Here is a 17,719-nt window from a genome sequence, read left to right on the forward strand (position 1 = left end):
AGGAGGAGGAGGAGAAGGCAGAGGAGGAGGCGCTGCTGCTGCTGGTGGTGCTGGTGCTGCTGCTGCGCGGCGCTGCGCGGCCGCGGCCCGCCCCCGCGGGCGGTGCGGGGAGGTGCGGGACCCCCGCGGGCAGAGGGGGGCGGAGGGGTGCGGGACCCCCGCGGGCGGAGGGGGTCGGAGGGGTGCGGAGGGGTGCAGAGGGGTGCGGGACCCCCGCGGGCGGTGCGGCGCGATGGGGGGCGGAGGGGTGCGGGACCCCCGCGGGCGGAGGGGTGCGGAGGGGTGCGGAGGGGTGCGGACCCCCGCGGGCGGAGGGGGGCGGAGGGGTGCGGGACCCCCGCGGGCGGAGGGGGGGGTGGGGGGCGGAGCGGTGCGGAGGGGTGCGGGACCCCCGCGGGCGGAGGGGCGCGGAGGGGTGCGGGACCCCCGCGGGCGGTGCGGGGTGGAGGGGTGCAGAGGCGTGCGGAGGGGTGCGGAGGGGTGCGGGACCCCCGCGGGCGGCCCCCCAAGCCCGCCCCGACGGGAAGCAGTGGAGCCGGCGCTGCCGGTGGCTCCGCACCTTTTTTGGGAGCGGCGTTGGCGGCGGGGCTCTGCCATTTTTCATTCGACGCTTGTTGCGGTTTGGCCGAAAGATGGGACATCCGCAAAATACCCCGGGGGAAGGGTGCAGGGAATGGGCTGCCACTGCCGCTCCCCTTCCCCGTGGCCAGCGGGCTACTCGCTGTAGCCTCCGTTGCCTTCCGTAGCGTGTGCGAAAGCAGGCTCTAAATTGGGATATTGGGAGGGCTGAAGACAGCAGTTAAAGATGAATATAAATGAACGAACACTGCAATGAATGGAGCTTACGTTTCTTCCTTTGAGCATCTTTCCTGTATTACCCTGAGCAGGATAAAAAGGCAGGAAAGCTGTATTTTCCCAGGGATTGTGGGGTATTTCCTTCAAATTCAGTCTTCCTTCCAAAATATGTAGTCCTAGTTATTATAAATACATCTCTCTATAGAGGTCAGGACTCTGCATATATTTATTGCTGGCCTTAGGACTTCTCCATTTCTCTTCTGCAGGTTTTTTTCATGCTGGACTTTCCTTCAGCCATCGCCCATGTTGTATTTTCTATATGATTTGCTGTCCCTCTTCCAACATTTAAAGCTCCTTCAACCAGCTCTCCCTTGTGGCTCTGAAACAGCTGGAAGTGCTCCTTTTTGGGGGGCAGAGGGAACCCCTGGCAAGTCCATGGGTTTGGTAAATGGACACAATTTGGAAGGGAGCTTGGGGAGGCAATACTGATACTCTCCCTACATGCCTGTATCTTTCCCTGTTTGGGTCAGGATAGGAAGACTCACCCTTTCAAATGCAAATGTTTTTCATGGAGCACACAGACCTGTCACCTGTAGGATGATACTGTATGGAGCAGTTTAGGAAACGACAATGAAGAATAACAGTTGGGGTTTCACAGAGCATTGTGCGTGGAAAAAAAACCCCTCACTGAATAAAAAATCCAAGCTGCCAATTCCAGCTGACCTATCATCTTAAGTAATTTTCAGCAGTAATAACGAACATGTGTTATTTATATTGTATGCTGAAAATAAACAGCACCCTGTAGCCTTAAGAAGTAGAAATGAGAGAGAACGACTCCAGATTCAGTAAAAGCAGAAAAAGGATGCTCTTCACGCTGGCGTGCAGAGCTCTGGGGCCTAAGGGCTGCCCCCGAGGTTTCTGAGTTCAGATGGGCTCTACAGCAATCACGGCAGTGGCTTTTCCAGAGGCACCCACTTCTGCGCTGGAAAAAATGTAGGGACTGCTGCCGACACAGTGCTAGCGCTGTAGCTGTGAGGCGAAATTTTTAGGGTGACCTTTCTGTGTCTCTGACTGAATCGACTACGCCCCTGTTTCATGTGTTTCACATAGGATGTGAACTCAGAGGCCAAGGCGGAGAAGTTGCTTTCTGGAAAAAGCAGCTGTGCGCTTCAGGCTATGGAATGCCAGGGGAAGAGGAGAGGGAATATTTGTGGCAATGCTGAAAGCTATAAATGTCTCATCATGCATACTTAATATGCTTTTGAGTCCATTTCAGCCTTTTAGGGGGTGGCAGCTCTCACTGTGGAAGCCTGGTTAATTTGTTAAAGGTTTTCAGTGCCATATACTAATTGCAGCATCTTACTTCAACCTTGGGCCTCCTACAGTAGTTCTTGGCAATTACTCGATGTGTAACCCCTGTTACAAATTCCCTCTGGCCCTTTTGGCCTTATCTTGCAGAAGATTTTTTGAACTTAAGGTTGCAGATGCAAATAGCTCATTCATTTGCAGCCTTCTCTTTCAAGGAAATATTCTCTATCCTATGCAAATACATGTGCCAGGGATGTATGAGCTGTTTCTCTTGGTTTCTCAATATAGTTTTGCATAGTAAAGGCAGAAAGCTAATTTCCTCCTCTCCATCATCCCCAACCCTACACACATTCCCACTTCCCTGCTCCCAGTGCTGTAGCTTGCTGAAACTGCCCGGAGACTGAATAGGTTTACGGAGGCTCTAGATAAAAATCTTTGCCCCACTTAGTCCTTCCGGACATGTATTCATCCTGACACACATCCTTTTGAAAGGCTCCGTTCGGTCATTCCACCTGTGTCTTGTTTTGCTAATTCAGTGGAAAACACCAGAGAGCTCTGCCTCCGTCCATAATTAGGCAGGAACCAAAGCTGCCGTTGTACTGTGGCTGTGATCATGCTACTACTCCTATAAATTATTCACTGTATTGCAGTGTAATCTGCTGTTACGTTAAAAATAGGTCAGCATGAATGTCCCCAGTGAAATTTCTAAGTGACAACAGCTGATTCTAGCTTTGTCTCCAGAAAACAGTGACCTTTCCGAACCAGTAATTGCCAGTTATGCTGCACTTCCATCTCCATGCCAGCTCCAGTGCACCTTCACAAACACTAATTCCCAGCAATGGTAACCCCACATTATACTTGAGACAACTAAGCCAGAGTTCCTAAATTACCTGCTGGGCTTTGCCAGAGCACTTTGCTTTCTGTTAGCCTTTGCTCCCAGGCCAAAGAGTAAATCAGGATTATCAGAGAAAAGATTATAGTCTGAGAATACCTAAATGCTCTGCTCCTCCCAGGCACCTGGAAGGCTTCTCACAAGGGCTGAGCAGGATTTTCTGGCTGATATGCATCAGTTACACATCGCTCTGGGGGGTGGATATAATGAGAAGTACTTCACTTTTCCCATCGCCCTACAGGCTCCAGCCCGCTGAATCCCCCGGATCAGCAGAGCATGAGGACCACCTGGCTTTCAGGTCCGTTGCAGATGTGTCTAGAGAAACCTGGAAAGCGGGAGCAGGACCCGGTAGTCTGGACAGAGGTCTGGGGGGAACCCTCTTTCCCCATAAGATGCTCCGCGAGAGGACTCTGTGAGGACCCCTGTGAAAATGTGGGATATTACTGCAATTTCCCTGCTGACTGTGGGAATGTATGTCTGTTACGCAGATACAAAGACTTAGCCCAGTCCTGGGTGACTTCATTCACCTGAAAGCAAGGGTTGATGGTGGGTGGCGATGCTCAGCAGACCATGCAGGTAGCAATTCGCATGGAGGTCTCTCGTTAGCATGTTCTGATCAGCAAGAGGCCAACAGAGGCGGGGGGACAGGTGGGCAGACCATGGCTTTGAGCTTTGGTTGTGTGAGGTAGATCAGGCCTGCCCTAGCCTTAAGGAAGACAATTTGAAGATGGGCTTTTTCCATTGTAATTCCTCTTTGCTGTGTTTCTGTGGAACTCCCTTGCTCAGAAGGGGGTGCCTGGGAGCACGTAGCATCTTCATATCGCTGACGGACACCTCATAGGGTGTCTCCAGCAGGTATCACACCCAGGCAAGCCTTCTGCGGGAACACAAGTAGCAAACCTGAGTGCTCTTACCTGGGGACCTTGGTCCAAAAAAAGAGGTGAATGATCATATTTGAGAGTGGGGAGCATGGCGGGTGCCAGAACCATCCCTTGGAAAGGCTTTTAGGGGAGAGGTAAAAGACAGGAGCCTGACCCCTGCCATGAGCAACTGGCAAGACGCAAGCTTTAACTTGCCGACCGTATGCAAGTTCACCAATACTCTTTCCAGCTAAACATATTAAAGTGTTACCACAACTCTCCTACTCTCTATACCCTGCCTATGCTGCTCTTGGGGTTGACTCTGTTCCGATATTTATACCTTCTCTGTCAGCTGAGCCGGCCCAGTACATCTGGCTTGCGCTCATCGTCGTCCTGTAACACTTCTTGCTCTCCTTCTGAGAGAGTTTCATACCCACTTGTTTTTCACTGCTGACATCCTCTAAGCACTGTGCAACCATTTCCCCCCTTTTACTTCCCATCACTGTGTTGCTGCTCCACCCTCAAGTTCCTCATTTCTCTTGATGTCGCTTTTGCAAAGCTTTCCACCTGCAGCTCTTGGGGCACTCTGTGGGAAAAAGTTACTTGAGCTCATCTTCTGCAGTGATTCAGGAACAGACTCAATCTTCTGTGACTTCTGGCCAGATGCTCAGCACAGCTGGATCTTTGGGAAGGACTGAAGTATAATGCAATGGCTGTGCCCTGTGTCATGGTGGTCAGGACATACTTGGTATACCAAGGAACAGCTATGGGTGTCGAGGGAGAGGGCTAGAGACAGAAAGGGGAGTTGCCTTTAGCTTTTAATGTACTGCAAGAGAGAATGCTTTCCATAGGTAATCCTTCTTTTATCTCTTCTTTGTCCCACCTTGCTGCATTTGTGGTGATCTGAGATACCTGCCGTCAGAGCAAGAACGCTTCCCACCGATAGCCTGTGTCTCTGGCAGCATTTGAAGATAGCAACTTCAGGAGGCACATGCACAAGCATACACCCTACCTGCCCTCACGTATATAACTTGAGGAGCAGGACAAAGGAGCCACTGATTGCATTTTTTTCCCCCAGAACTGTCCCCATTTCAAAATCAGCCCTGATGCCTCTTCTGGGCAGGTTTTGGGTGGCAACGTTCATGGAGGGTTGGAGGGAGCACCACATTCCAGTTTCTCAGACTGCTTAGCAACGAGGGCCAGCTGAGCCGCTCTTAAGTGCGCGCCAAGTGTGTGGATGGCATGTCTAGTACGGCAGCTCTAGCCTTGTTTTTTTCCCCTCTCCTGTTTTTGAAAAGCATTCCTTGTTTTCTAATTAAGGCGCCTGAAAAACTGCTGGAAACTTATTTTTGCTTTCCTGGACAGCTGGGAGTCAGCTACGCAATGTGATGATCAAAGCTATGGTAGTGATCAGAGATCTGAAGTGACAGGTATGGCTCTGTCAGCCTGCTTTTTGGGAGCATGGCTGTCAGACAGCCTCTTCCATGCTGTTGGTGATGGGCTGGCTTGAAGTCCCGCTGCTGGACAGCCTCAAATCCCTCTCTCCCGCCTTGCCCGGATGAGTGCAGAGAGTGGGACGCAGTGCTTCCCACAGGTCTGCAGCATGTGAGATACCTGCTTGGGGCTGCCCTTCCCAGTACAACCAATATGTATAAGATCAAGAAGGCCCTGTTAGACCATCTCTAGGAAAGGATTCGGCTTTGTAGACGGAAAGTCGATCTGATCCCAGCTTCCTCATTGGGATCCTCTTGATTAAGTAATCTTTTGGCTCTTTCCTGTTTCTTGGCTCTCAAGTGCCCAGACCTGTCTCCCTGCCACAAACTTCACCTCCCATCACAACAGCAGGCTGTGTTTGGGTGTCTCTTAGGGACTGATGCCATCTCTACCCACGTGACCAGGCAGTAATGCCTGCTGCTGAAACTTGCTCGCTGCATCAGGACTGCAGGACAAATGTGGACCCAGCCCATGTTCACCTCCAGACTCCCCTTGCAGCCTCACCTGCACTTGAGAGGCAAATTTTAGGCAAGCTCTGAAGCACAGAGGAGGAGAAAGCCTTTCTTTGTACATGCCCCAAGCACACTCTGATCAGCAGTCCCGGCATGGCTGGGCCAGCCCCATCCTCGTCCACCCCATGCTATGAAGCAGGCAATTGGCCTGGAAGGACCAAGGATCACAAAGGACAGTTATTATATGGGGCGAGACACTGTGGGACATGTTAGTCACCACCAAAGGTATCCTAGGTCCATGATTGAAAGAGCAGGTCAGGAGCACCCAGGGCTTTGGCCTGCCTTGCTGTGCCCTCCAGCAGCAGCGTAGAGACAGCCTCTGCCTTCCTCCTGCTCCGCGTGTCCCACAGGTCACGGCAAGAAGGGGAGGAGCTGCAGGGATGAAGAGCATGGTCTGGAGAAAAGGATGGTCAGGTAGGAGAAGGATGCAAAGGCTGGGGTGGAGGGAAAGGAGCAAATAACACCAGACATGTTTCAAAATCAAGTGCCATGTACGAACCCTGCAGTGCTGCACATTCCTGCATGTTCCTAACATGGTGGTTTCATAATAGAAACCCAGGACGAGTCCCCTGGGGCAAAGGCTCCAAGCAATTTCCATCCTCAGTTACGCTAGTATAAAACCAGAGTTGCCCTGAAATCATTTCCAGAGGGACAGCAGTATGGGTGACCCAGCCGGGTCCTCAGTGTGGCCAGCGACCCGAGCTGACCGCGCTCCTCTTTACTTCTCCTGGGCCACCGTTCTGCACAGAGGACTGCAGCTTTGAGAAATGATTTTCATTCCCTTCCTGCCTCCAAGACACCGCCGCAGCCCTCTTTTCCTCATCAGCGCATATTTCTGTGGCTTAAATGTAGCAAATAGAAAACAAGTGCAGCGCACACGAAATGCCATTCGGGGGAGTGCAACCAACTTGCTGCCTCTGTAACGTGATGAGCCCCAAGTGCATCTGCCAAATATTTGGATGGAGGTTCCAAAGGAGAGGGGGGGGTCTGCAGCATGGAGAAGGTCACGACCAAACCCTCAGGCCAGGACCCTTATGCATCTTTTTGGGGGGATACAGGTTGCTTTGCTGGTCCATCCTGCCTTTCACCTGGAGGTGTTTAACCACTCGCAGCAGTAATTTCCTCTAGGAAAGGTGAAGAGCAGCTTTTTGTGCCACGTCGCCGGGGCTGTGAGTGGATTTGAATTAAAAAATCACAAATGTATATGTAATGTAAAGCAAAGAAATAGTGTTTCGTTAGGGGTGTGGCTGAGGTGAAATGACACCGCTTAAGCCACGCCGGTTTTTGAACATCTGACCCTGGGTACTATTTTCAGTGCAGTGATTTTTGAAGTGATTAATGATAACAGCTTGGCACTAATCGGTGGCTGGCGTTGCTGATTAAGCTAACTCTTCCTTGGCTCACAACAGGCATCAGGAATAGAAAGGGCAGGAAGCTCCCCAGAGTGACAGGAGAGGCAGAGCAGATCGGGACCTCCCGAGCTGCCGGCTTTTCCATGGGAAAATTAAAAAAACGCTATAGCCATCCAACTCCAGAGCTGAGCTCAGCAGTGCTGGAGGGCTCTGCTCCTCGTGTGGCTTTGTTTCACTTTGAGAATGTTTTTATATGGACCCTCTTCAACATCCCCACCCCTCTCAATAAAAAAGAGCTTCGCTTGTTAACTGTATGCTAGTATTGCTAGCGTGGCACTCCGTGCATGTGTTTGTAGGAGGATCTCAGAGACGCTATCTAGCTTCAAATCTATCTACATCTATAAAATCTCTCCTTTCTCCAAGACACTCAGGAGAAGGAAATCTGTTAGTTCAGTGTGAGGGCTGCACGTTATGACCTGATCCATCAGTCCTGATGTAACCCAAACTCCCCAAATCACCCAGTTTACAAACCAGGCAGATTCTCCAGATGCCACCCCCGTAACTCAAGAAATCCCTAGAGGAAGCAGGTTGTGCTCTCTCTGCTCTTTACATCACCACCATTAAGAAACTGCAGTGACCTCTGGTTGGCGGGTAATATTTGAGACAGAAAAAGATCTCACTTGCTCGGTGCTACCTCTGTTAGCTCCGTGACGCGACCTGGGCCCTGTCCTGTCTTTTTCTTTTTCCTTCTTGAGTGAGAAAACCCAGCAAGCGGGACTCCAAGACTTAGAGGGAGCTCTCGGTTGGCAAACTGCACTTCTATAGTCACAACCACCCTGCTAAAATGAACACGGTGCCTTTTAGGTCACATCCACGTTCACAGCAGAGCTCTTCCACTGCCCCGAGCTACCACGAAGTGAGAAGGATGCGAATGAAGCTCCATTTGTGCCGTGGAGCCTGAATGCTGGCCAGCCTCATTAGCCACCGGCATCTTAATCACAAACTTCAGAGAGCCGTAGGGCAAAGATGTAAGATGTTATAAGCTCATCTTCAAGAGGGAGGAGGAGGAGTCCTTGAAAACTTAATGTCTATGGTAATGACGATATATTCACAGAGCTTTTAGCCATCCTGCCGAGCCCCTCAGAGAGGCTGTCCCTCTCTCTTCTGCCGCGGGCAGCTCTGACACCCCTCCAGGGAAGCTCCTGGATCACTGCTCGGTCACCACTGCTCCTGACCCATAGGTGTGCTCCTGCGGGGAGCCCAGGGAGCTTCTCCCTCCGGTGTTGCATGGCATGAAGAGAGGATCACTTGCACAAAAGCTCGTCACTGCGGGCGACTTCCCCTCGGCCGGGCGTGGGGCGGGCAGGAAGGCAGGGCTGGCCCTGCGAGGAGCCTGGGGTGATGAAAGGGGAGGTGTTGCAAGCCTCTGTGTGCGATGCTACACGTGCTACAGTTTCGTCTTGAGTTTTTGGGGCAGTTTTGGGTTTTGCTTCCCAGGGCGGTCATTTCACCTAGGTCGGGGAGGGTATTGTGGGCTTAAATATTTGTGGGGCTGAGGTATTTTCAGTGTCTTTTCTTCTCTGTGGGATGGATTGTTATTACTTATAGGCAGGCTCATGTGATGCCGTGACATGGGCAGCAAAGGCCAGGCGATGCCCTGGCGCAGGTCTGGTGAGTGATGGTGCAAGAGCAACCTGGGCGATGAGCTCCCCCACGGCAGTGCCACAAGGCAGCACCAAGCGCAGGCAGTTTTCCCAGCAGTTCGTGGGGTGAAACTAAAAGCACTGCTGTGCACTGGGGGAACCTAACCCTGGACCTGTATAGGCAATACCCTAGCTACTGAGCCCCATTTAGAGGCAAACTACAAGTAGAGCATCACCTTAATCGTAAGCGGTTGCCGCAGGGCTTCCTAGCTGGGACGTGCTACCACAAAAATGAGGCTACCTGGCTCCTGCAGTGGATCTGCCTTCCGTTGCCCTGCCTGGGGACCAGCCACCCCTATGGACATGCATGCTGCCATATGGGCACCAGCCATGCTTGTGCCCAGTGCTGCCAGGCTAGCAGCAGGGGACTGCCACGGGCAGGGAAAGAGCCAGGCTCTTCTAGCAGGTAATTAAAGAAAGGATCCCCATTTCCATACTCTGAATTGGCACCTAGCAGGGCTTCTTGTTTCTCGCCCCTGCCCTCCCTCCTTCTCACACACACAACACATGCACTTACTATTGACTATAAGGGGAACTTAAGGAAGCCAGCTTGAGGACTTAGGACCCTAACTATCTGAGAAGGTTGGAATAGAGGTGATTCGAACTGCCCCAATTTGGGTGCAGCTAGCTGTGTTTATCCCCTGCCATTTGTTCAGGCAGGGGCTGGGTCTCAGTGGGACTTTCCCCCACATCCCACTTTATTTTTTCTCTCTCTCTCTCTGTGGCTTCCTTTCTTTCCACCTCACTTTTTGTCTTTCCATCTTTTCACCAACTATTTAAACTCTAGGCATCAATTCCAAGCTCTGGGTCTCTGAACTTTCCAATTCCCAGACTACTTGCAATTAAACCAGAGTAAGTCAACGTCAGCCCCCCTAAGTTATGCAGTGTTAAGCCTATTGTGCTCTGGATTTCCATAGCGGTTTTGCTTCACCTGTTATCCAGTTGCCAAAGACACAGGAATATCAGTGGCTCTTCGCACCATAAATGTTTTCCTGCACCCTTCCTACCCGATCTTTTTTGGGTGTGCGAATGCACACCCCCCCCTTAGCAGAAGGTCTGTAGGTCAAGCTGTGAATTTCAGCAGCGAGGAAGGGTTGCTTAGGTGGCAGCCAGAGGGGGACCCCTCTTCAAACCATTTCCCTGCTCTTAGATGCCGGATCAAGACTTAAAATTCCATGGGGCCTGACAACACCCCTTACCCCACGAGCGATGGTGAGATGTAGGAGAAATCCTACCACGGGGAAATCATCCCACCATCGACTTTTTAGTGCCTCTGTGACATTGTCAAGTGCTTGACTACTCTCCTCTCTCTCTTTAATTCATGTTCTCAGGCTGTTTTCACTCCTCGCCTTTGAACTCTGCACTTCCTGACGTGGTTGTTTTGCGACTGTCACACCCTTGATACACCAACCACAAGGCTTTGGTTTTAGCATCCAGGCAAGCGGAAGCTCATTTCAGAGGCAGCTGAGCCGTGCCTCGAATTGTTAAAGGGGTGAAGTTGTTTATGCCACCAGCTCATGCTAGCCAAGCCACATTTATTTTGTGACTTTAATGATGGGACCAGACGACAAGAAGCTTGTGTTTCATGGAACTTTGTAAAGACACTGTCTAAAAACAGGAGGGGGAAAGAGGGGGCAAAAGAAGGAAGTTTTGCTTCAGCCTTTGGTGAGACACTTGTTTTGAAAGCCTAGAAGGTGGCCTGAGCACACCTAATCAGTGGTTTCTCTCCGGCTTGTACATACCTTCCTCTTTTCTCTGAGGGCTGGTTAAATGCCACTTGTTTATTTGACCTGTTTTTTCCACTCGCTGTTGTTATTATTAGTGATCTAGAAATACTGTAGACAAATACAAACCAAACATGTTGCCTTCAAGACACGGAGAAGGAAAAAACAAAAAGATCAAAGATCTTTAATTAAAAAACAGGGAGACAACAAAGCATAAAGTGTCTCTCATTTCAATTTTTTTTTAATTTCAGGCCTCATGGACTCAATCATTTCTGCTTCAACTATGGAGCATGATGCCCTGTTAAAAATAGCCCTCCAGCTGCCCAGGACAGCTGGAAGAGCCGAGGGGCCGGAGCACTGCGGGTGGGTCGGTGCGGGGGTGCCCAGGGTGGGGACGGGTGCCTCGCACTGCCTCCTCCGACCACAAAAAGCTCTCTCACCCATCTGCCTAACTCTGTATCTGCCCACGGACCGCAATCAAAAAGAAGCAGCTGCGAGAAGCAGGTGAGCAAAGCATTTAACATAAACAGGAATAAGCAAAAATGCTCCATAAAAGCACACCCTGTTTTCCACGCCGCCCTTGTCCAGCCTGCTAAGTGGGTCTGCCCATGCTCTTGGAGAAAGGTGCTTCAATCTGAGTTTATAGGCCAAACATCTCTTACTACGATCTGTCTATCTGGTTGAGGCAGACACTGTTGCCTTGGTGATGAAGTGATGAGACTTCTCTTACTCTGGGCTGCAGTGAGTATGGCACTCGCATTCTCCGTCTCGGGGAACGCAAGATAAACTGAAAAGACAGGTAGGGCTGGCGAGACCTGTGAATGTTTTCAGGACAACGATCCGTGGTCTCCCAGCAGTCGGGGAGGAGAAGCTCCCATTGCAAGGCTGCTCATCTTTACTACAGCCTTCGCAGATAATTAGGCACTCGTATGCTGGAAAAAGTAGATATGTCAAACTCTGTTTGGGGTGAAAACATAGGACAAATGGTATCTCTGTATATCTCTGAGCTACACATCTGCTGGAATACCGTACTGATATGTACACATAAATATCCTTAGAAGACTAATTTGCTTAAAGTTGCATCAGTTTAATGCGCTCCGTGGGGAGGGGACATACATGAGCTGGCTCTCACCAAAGCGGGGCTGGCGGTGGCGGGTGATGTTCCCGTGTGACTTTTAGACAAGTCACTGCAGCTCTATGTCCAAGGAAAGCATAGTGTCTTGTATGGCTTTAGGGGAAGAGAATGGTTGCCTAACATGAGTTGTTGCTGAATAAAGAGCATGTCTCAACTTTAAATTAACATCCAAGACTTTATCCTCATTTTTCTCTAACATCAGCAGCGATGTTACAATACACCAGGCGGTGCACATAACCATGAACAGTAGCTACCTTTCATTTCAGCTAAGCCTCAGAGCTGATCCCAAACCCCAGAGCTAAAACTCTTTTCTCTCTTAAAAAGGACAGGCAGGCTTTACAGGGATGTAAAGGCATCTGGTACTTTTTTGAAGCATGCCTTAAAAGTTTGATGCCGTTACCGTTCTGCTGGGAGCCTCGATGGGTGGCAGTGCTGGAGCGTGTCTGTGTGCCCTGGCAGCGTGTCAGTCCTGGGCAAGGAGAAGGGCCCTGGGACTCTGACACCGTGCTGTGCACCATCTACAGCCGGGCTCTGGTCTACTGAACTGGAGCACCCACTTACTTATGGAATGTTATGAAAAAGACAGCTTTGCTTTTTTCCCCCATACTTTGGCAACACGGATGGGATTTTGTGTCAGCTCTGGCCTCTGGTCATGGTTACCGCGGGTACAACCGCAGGGATGGAGATGTGAGGAGAGGTTGGCATGGATCAGCTGTATGAAAAGGTCTGCAATAAATCACAGTCTAATTTCTATTTCTCCTGTGCATTCCCAGTTTGGATATGTTGATCACTGCTAACGAAATGCCTGGACCCATATGCTTGCTGTGTTTGCTGAGCGCTTGCAAACTCTGTGCGTGGATGTGTCTGCATCGATCTGGCAGCTCCTGCTGTGCCAAGCCCCCGGCCCCAGTCCAAGGCTGTGCTGGGGCAGTGGCGTCATGCCTCCGTGTGAGCGCTCAGCTCTCCTCCCGGGGGAAACCAGGGTCTGCCAAGAGAGCTGACTCGTGCCCAAATCTCCCTCCCTCCCTGGGCCTGGGAGCTGCAGGAGCCTTCCTGGATCTTCAGCTTAGACACAGCCAAGGAAAACCCACGCCTGTTTGGCTGCAGTGATGAGGGGAAGCCTTGTGCTGGTGGAAGTGATTTCTTTTTAACAAAACATAACGTCAGAATCTCAGGCACTCAAAGTCACTAAAAATTAAAAAGCATTTTCCCCAAAGTAGGTGCTTCGACCTAACAAAAGTGTAAGACTAACTGAAGTCACTTGCCTTGAATTAACACAGTGAGTAAGGCCACAAAAGAAACAAAACATAACACTGCCTGTACTTTCAAGAGGCTAAAATAGTTCCTTCTCTAAACTTTCGCATACTACAGCTGTGCCCTGTTAAATGGTGGCCACGCTGCAGAGGAGAGGGAGTTGTGCTTCAGGAAACCAGTCATTCGCAAAGTCTCCGCAGATCCTCTGAAGGAGATGGCACAATGTAAGTGCAAGGTTCTTGTCAGAAAACAAGAAAGTGAACTAATAGATTTCCTTTGAGGACGAACACTTTCAGGCTTTGAATAGCTATTGCAAGAGTCAGCCTGATTTTTTGTGAAGGTATGTATACTATAGGTTGTCACACCCAGCTCTGTGACCTGGGTTTTCAATGCACAATAAGGAAAAATGATGCTATTGGAGCATAAGTAGATGAAAATGGTGGAATTATCAATAAAGGTGCAGAAAACTGATTTTTTCAACAAATGTTTTTGTTTACATGGGGGAAAATATCAGTGCCAGCTTACGGTCTGTATCAATGGGAAAATATTTTTTCCCTTTATCTTTCCCAAAGGAGGATTTTAAACGATAGCTTTCAAAAGAGGTTTCCAAGGAGCTCTTTGTTGATTTTTTCGAAAAACTTGAAACACCAGAGGATTTCCAGAGAGCTATGAGTTAATGTTGTGTCACTAATGGTGTGATAGCCCGGCAGTGGTCCTGGCCTCGTTACGGAATAGCTGATGTAGGACTCATATAAGCAAAATTAAAGGCGATGGAATGCAATCAGCGGCACTCATTAGGGTTTTATAGAAAGTAATTGTGTTGATAGTGTACTTGGACTTTTGTAAGAAATAAGACTTGGTACTGCATGAGACCTTGACTAAGAAACTTGAAATGGAGTAGATCAGTTTGGGACATGCTGAATGAGTCCACACTAAGTCCAAATAACAGAGGTAACCCAGCTGAGGAATCATCAGGGATGACAGTTTCTAGTGAGGACCTGCACAGATTGGTTCCGTCCCTATGGGATTTAACTCTTTCTGTCAGTGACCTGAAAGGGAACTTCAAATAGTGACTGACTATGCAGATGGCACAATGTCTGGGGAAGTGGTAAATCACTCCAAGAACAGGATACTTGAGAAAGTGGGCTGATTTATCTGGTTTTAGTATAGGCATAGCTGGGAGCAAAGGAGATGATGGGCCATAATTATGGGATAGTGTTGACCCTGCTCTGAGAAATTTTGCCGCTGAAAGACTTGAGGATTACAGAGGAAAATCTGATGAAGAGGAGACCCTCATGTGATGCTGGGACCCAAAAGGACTCAAGCAGTCTTTGTACATATTAGCTGATCCTTGAACTGATCCTGAGATATATATATATATCTATGAGTGAACAGATCATATAACTTCTGGCTTTGTTGCTGGTATAAGTTTTCGAGAGGAGGGCTCCATGCTGGTGTCCACATCTCCAGGGGGATGGTCCCAAGAAGAACCATGAAAATGCTTAAAAGATTAAACCTCACATTTTATAAAGAAACAGTCATTAGTAACAGTCTGCTTGGCAAAGGGTAAGAGCGGTCTGAATACAGTCTGTGGATAGTTATATGAGACATACATATATATGTAAAAGCAATAGTGAGTTCTTTGCTCTCCTGGACAAGAGGGCAACAAACTCCAATAAAAACTGGACAAGCAACACTAGAAGAAGTCAGATGTAGCTGTCTTCAACTGTGAGAGCAGCTAACCGTTGCGACAAGTTAAAAAGGTGGACGGGAGATCTGCCATCACCGCTTTCCAAATCAAGCCCCATGTAGAAAACAAACCCAAAAAAGCCCACGCCCTGAGAGCTGTGCTCTGTGCGGAGCTGGGAGTTGGAGTTCAGCACCTGACACACGCCTCCATCTGGCCTGAAAATCTGCAGCTCGGTTTTGGCCGGCGCCTGGGTCTCTGCAGCGTGAGCGGGGTGGGAGCTGCCCTGAGACCGAGACAGGAGCTGCTCCTCCCCGCTCGCATCCCACCCAGCCCCGGGGAGTGCGCTGGGTTGTCCAGGGTCAACACTGCTCCAGAAATAGCAGCCAAAAAGTTAATGCTTCCCGGCTAACCCATTCAAGACAGAGGAGAGGCGGCTGAAGGGGAAGGCTAGGACTGTGCCTATGTTGTTTGGGCTTTCCAGCTGGCAGGTTTGGGAGCCAACAGACCCTCTGGCCAAGAGAGCAGCTGGGGTAGATTTGTTCCCGGTTATACGCAGATGAATTGAAGAGGCTGTCACCAACTCATAGGCTCATAGGATAACGCAGGTGGGAAGGGACATCAGGAGGTCATCTAGTCCAACCTCCTGCTCCAAGGAGGGTCATGGAGAGGTTTTTAAAACATTCCTGCCTTTGAAAAGCCAGCCTCCTCTAGCCGTTGCTGGATCAGCCCTGCCAGAAACAACTTAGCTGAGAAGCTGGAAAGGATTTCTGTATCTTTCCCTTCAGATAATTCAATATAAATGTCGAATAACCTGCACACGTTCCTCTCCTTCCCTCCTACGTTTCTGATTAAGAACATAGGCTAGAGGTTTCAGAAACAGCAAGGAAGCCTAAAGCCCACTGGCTCTTCAGAGCACTCAAAAATGTCCGTATCGAGGCGGTTATCCTGAGAAGCAGCATCCACCTGTCTGAGGGCAGGATGCAGGGAACGCAACAGGGTACTTTCAATGCCAGGTGATTTGCCCAGTGGTATCAGGTCTTCCCTGGACTATCAGGATTTTTTCCTGAACGCAAACACTCTGACCTCTCCTTTCTGCAAATCCATTGCCCTTCTGAGCCCTACTGGACACAGGGTGAGGACTGGGGGCGTATATATGTGAGAAATGTATTTGCATACAGACAGTACATCACTGAAGCTGCTTTCTTTCCTGTGTTGATGGCTTTCACTGAGGCTCAGATAACTCGATTTGGCACTATTCACTGCTAAGTTTTCCATACCAACCGCAGCTGAGCTTTGTTTAAATGAGGTTTGCTGAAGCTGTGTTGAAAGTGAGTTTAAAGGTTCACGGTCTTTGGAGCGGATCCAGGCAGCTCTTTGTGCCTTCAACTCCCTTGGAAACTGTGGAGGGCTGGGGGCCGGGAGAAGATTTGCATGAGCAAGTTCTCCCCCCTGGCCCCTGCTCGAGTGCAAAGGGGAGCAGTGAGCAATGGCAGAAATTAGACACCACGGGCCAGATTCTTCCTCCTCCTTTGGGTCATCTCATCTGCCTCTCTGCTATTTTGACCAGGTAGCTCTCAGTACATGCATAAACAACGGCACAGGATGCAAACAGCGAGGAATCAAGCTCCGGCAGAAAGTTTTAGGGACAAGAAGCTATGGCACTGCCTCTGTGCCCTGGGTTGTGGCAGTCAGAGAGGAGGTAGCTAATTTTGCTCAGATAATTTAAGTAGCAAGTCGCCTTTTGCCCCTGTAAAGAGCCCCTACTACTTTAACGACAGCTGCACTGGCAGTGTTGAATGCCCAACATGCTACTTTGCGTGGTGCAGCCACTGTAGAAAACACACTTGGTGTCCCCCCAGCTTTCTTCTTCTGCAGTAACCTCCCTGCTGAGGAAGAAAGCTGCTGAACCACTGTGAAAGTTATTTTTATTGTATCTGGGGTGCTTTTGTTCTCCATTCTCTTAGGAAAAAAAGGAAGTCTGGTCACCCTGTGACCTTGGAGCCCATAGACAACTTCAGATTTACCCAAGAAATACCACCCAAGCTAGAAATCAGTCTCTAGTCTGAGTAGGAGAAGGATTAGTTTAATAAAAGATGGCTTTACCTTCCCCAAAGGCATCATCTTCTTCTCCGGGTGCAGTCGGATCTTCTTGGGTGTGCTGCATCATGGTGAGGACGCAGCTCGGGGAGCAGCCAGAGCCAAGTGCTTGAACTGGTTCCTACGCTACAGCTCGACTATTTCCTTTCACCGGTTTCCTAAACATTGTGGTGGTAACAGCTTCCGCATCTGCACTTATGAAAATAGTCTCATTCATATGAATACCGCTTCTTGTTTTTACGGACTGCCTTTGAGATGAGTTTTGGAGGTGGGGTGTTCTTACTGCTGAGAGGGAAGTTGATTTTGAGAGCAGAGGAAGGCAGGACAGGCTCGAAATGCACCCTGCCCTGTTGCCTCGAATGCCACAGCGCAGCGGCAGCCCTGTCAGCCTGGGGTGTAGGGTTTTTGCATATGAATGTGAATCCTTTCTGGTGGCAGAGGTAGAGCCGGGGAACAACTCGCCCTTCTCCTCTGCAGAGCAGCTCGCTTTCAGCCGAGGAACAGATTGACCAGAGTCACCCCCCAGGGCTCTTTCAGTGTCATGTATTCACAGGACTTTTTTTTAACTTAGCACGGCAGCAGTGACAGCACGTTCTCACCCGCGCTGGGGTGACCCATGACAAGGGACATGTGGACAAGCTGGAAAGCCATAGGTGGCACGAGTTGTCTCATGGGCAGGTGCACTAGCAGGGACATGATCCTTGCAGTTAAGCTTTCCTGAGTCACCGTCTGGTGCGTTACCAAACCAAAGTACCTTCCTGATGATCAGGTGAACAATATAAGAACATCAAAGTAAAACTTGCTTTCCGTCACTAATAGGCATATTATTTTAGTATCCCTGTCACTACTGATTCTGCATCACACTGGTCCCTTCAGCGACTGCATTTTCTGAATTGGATAAAG

The 17,719-nt window shown here is 49.8% G+C and overlaps 1 protein-coding gene across 3 annotated transcripts in view; it reads right to left on the reverse strand.

Moving 5' to 3' along the window:
* Positions 1–17,024, reverse strand: part of RIPOR2 (RHO family interacting cell polarization regulator 2) — a 69,208-nt gene extending 52,184 nt beyond the window's left edge. The window contains exon 1 of one of the 3 annotated variants that reach the window (XM_009471286.2): positions 16,823–17,024. In XM_009471286.2, the coding sequence (XP_009469561.2) occupies positions 16,823–16,886 (64 nt within the window). In that variant the 5' untranslated portion in view covers positions 16,887–17,024. The remainder of the gene's footprint in view (positions 1–16,822) is intronic. The other 2 variants (XM_087758128.1, XM_009471287.2) reach the window with 2 other exon arrangements.
* Between the last annotated feature and the right edge of the window lie 695 nt (positions 17,025–17,719).

Source organism: Nipponia nippon, unplaced genomic scaffold, assembly GCF_047370975.1.
Source record: "Nipponia nippon isolate SJK-2023a ecotype South Korea unplaced genomic scaffold, ASM4737097v1 scaffold_1, whole genome shotgun sequence".
Lineage (NCBI taxonomy): Eukaryota > Metazoa > Chordata > Aves > Pelecaniformes > Threskiornithidae > Nipponia > Nipponia nippon.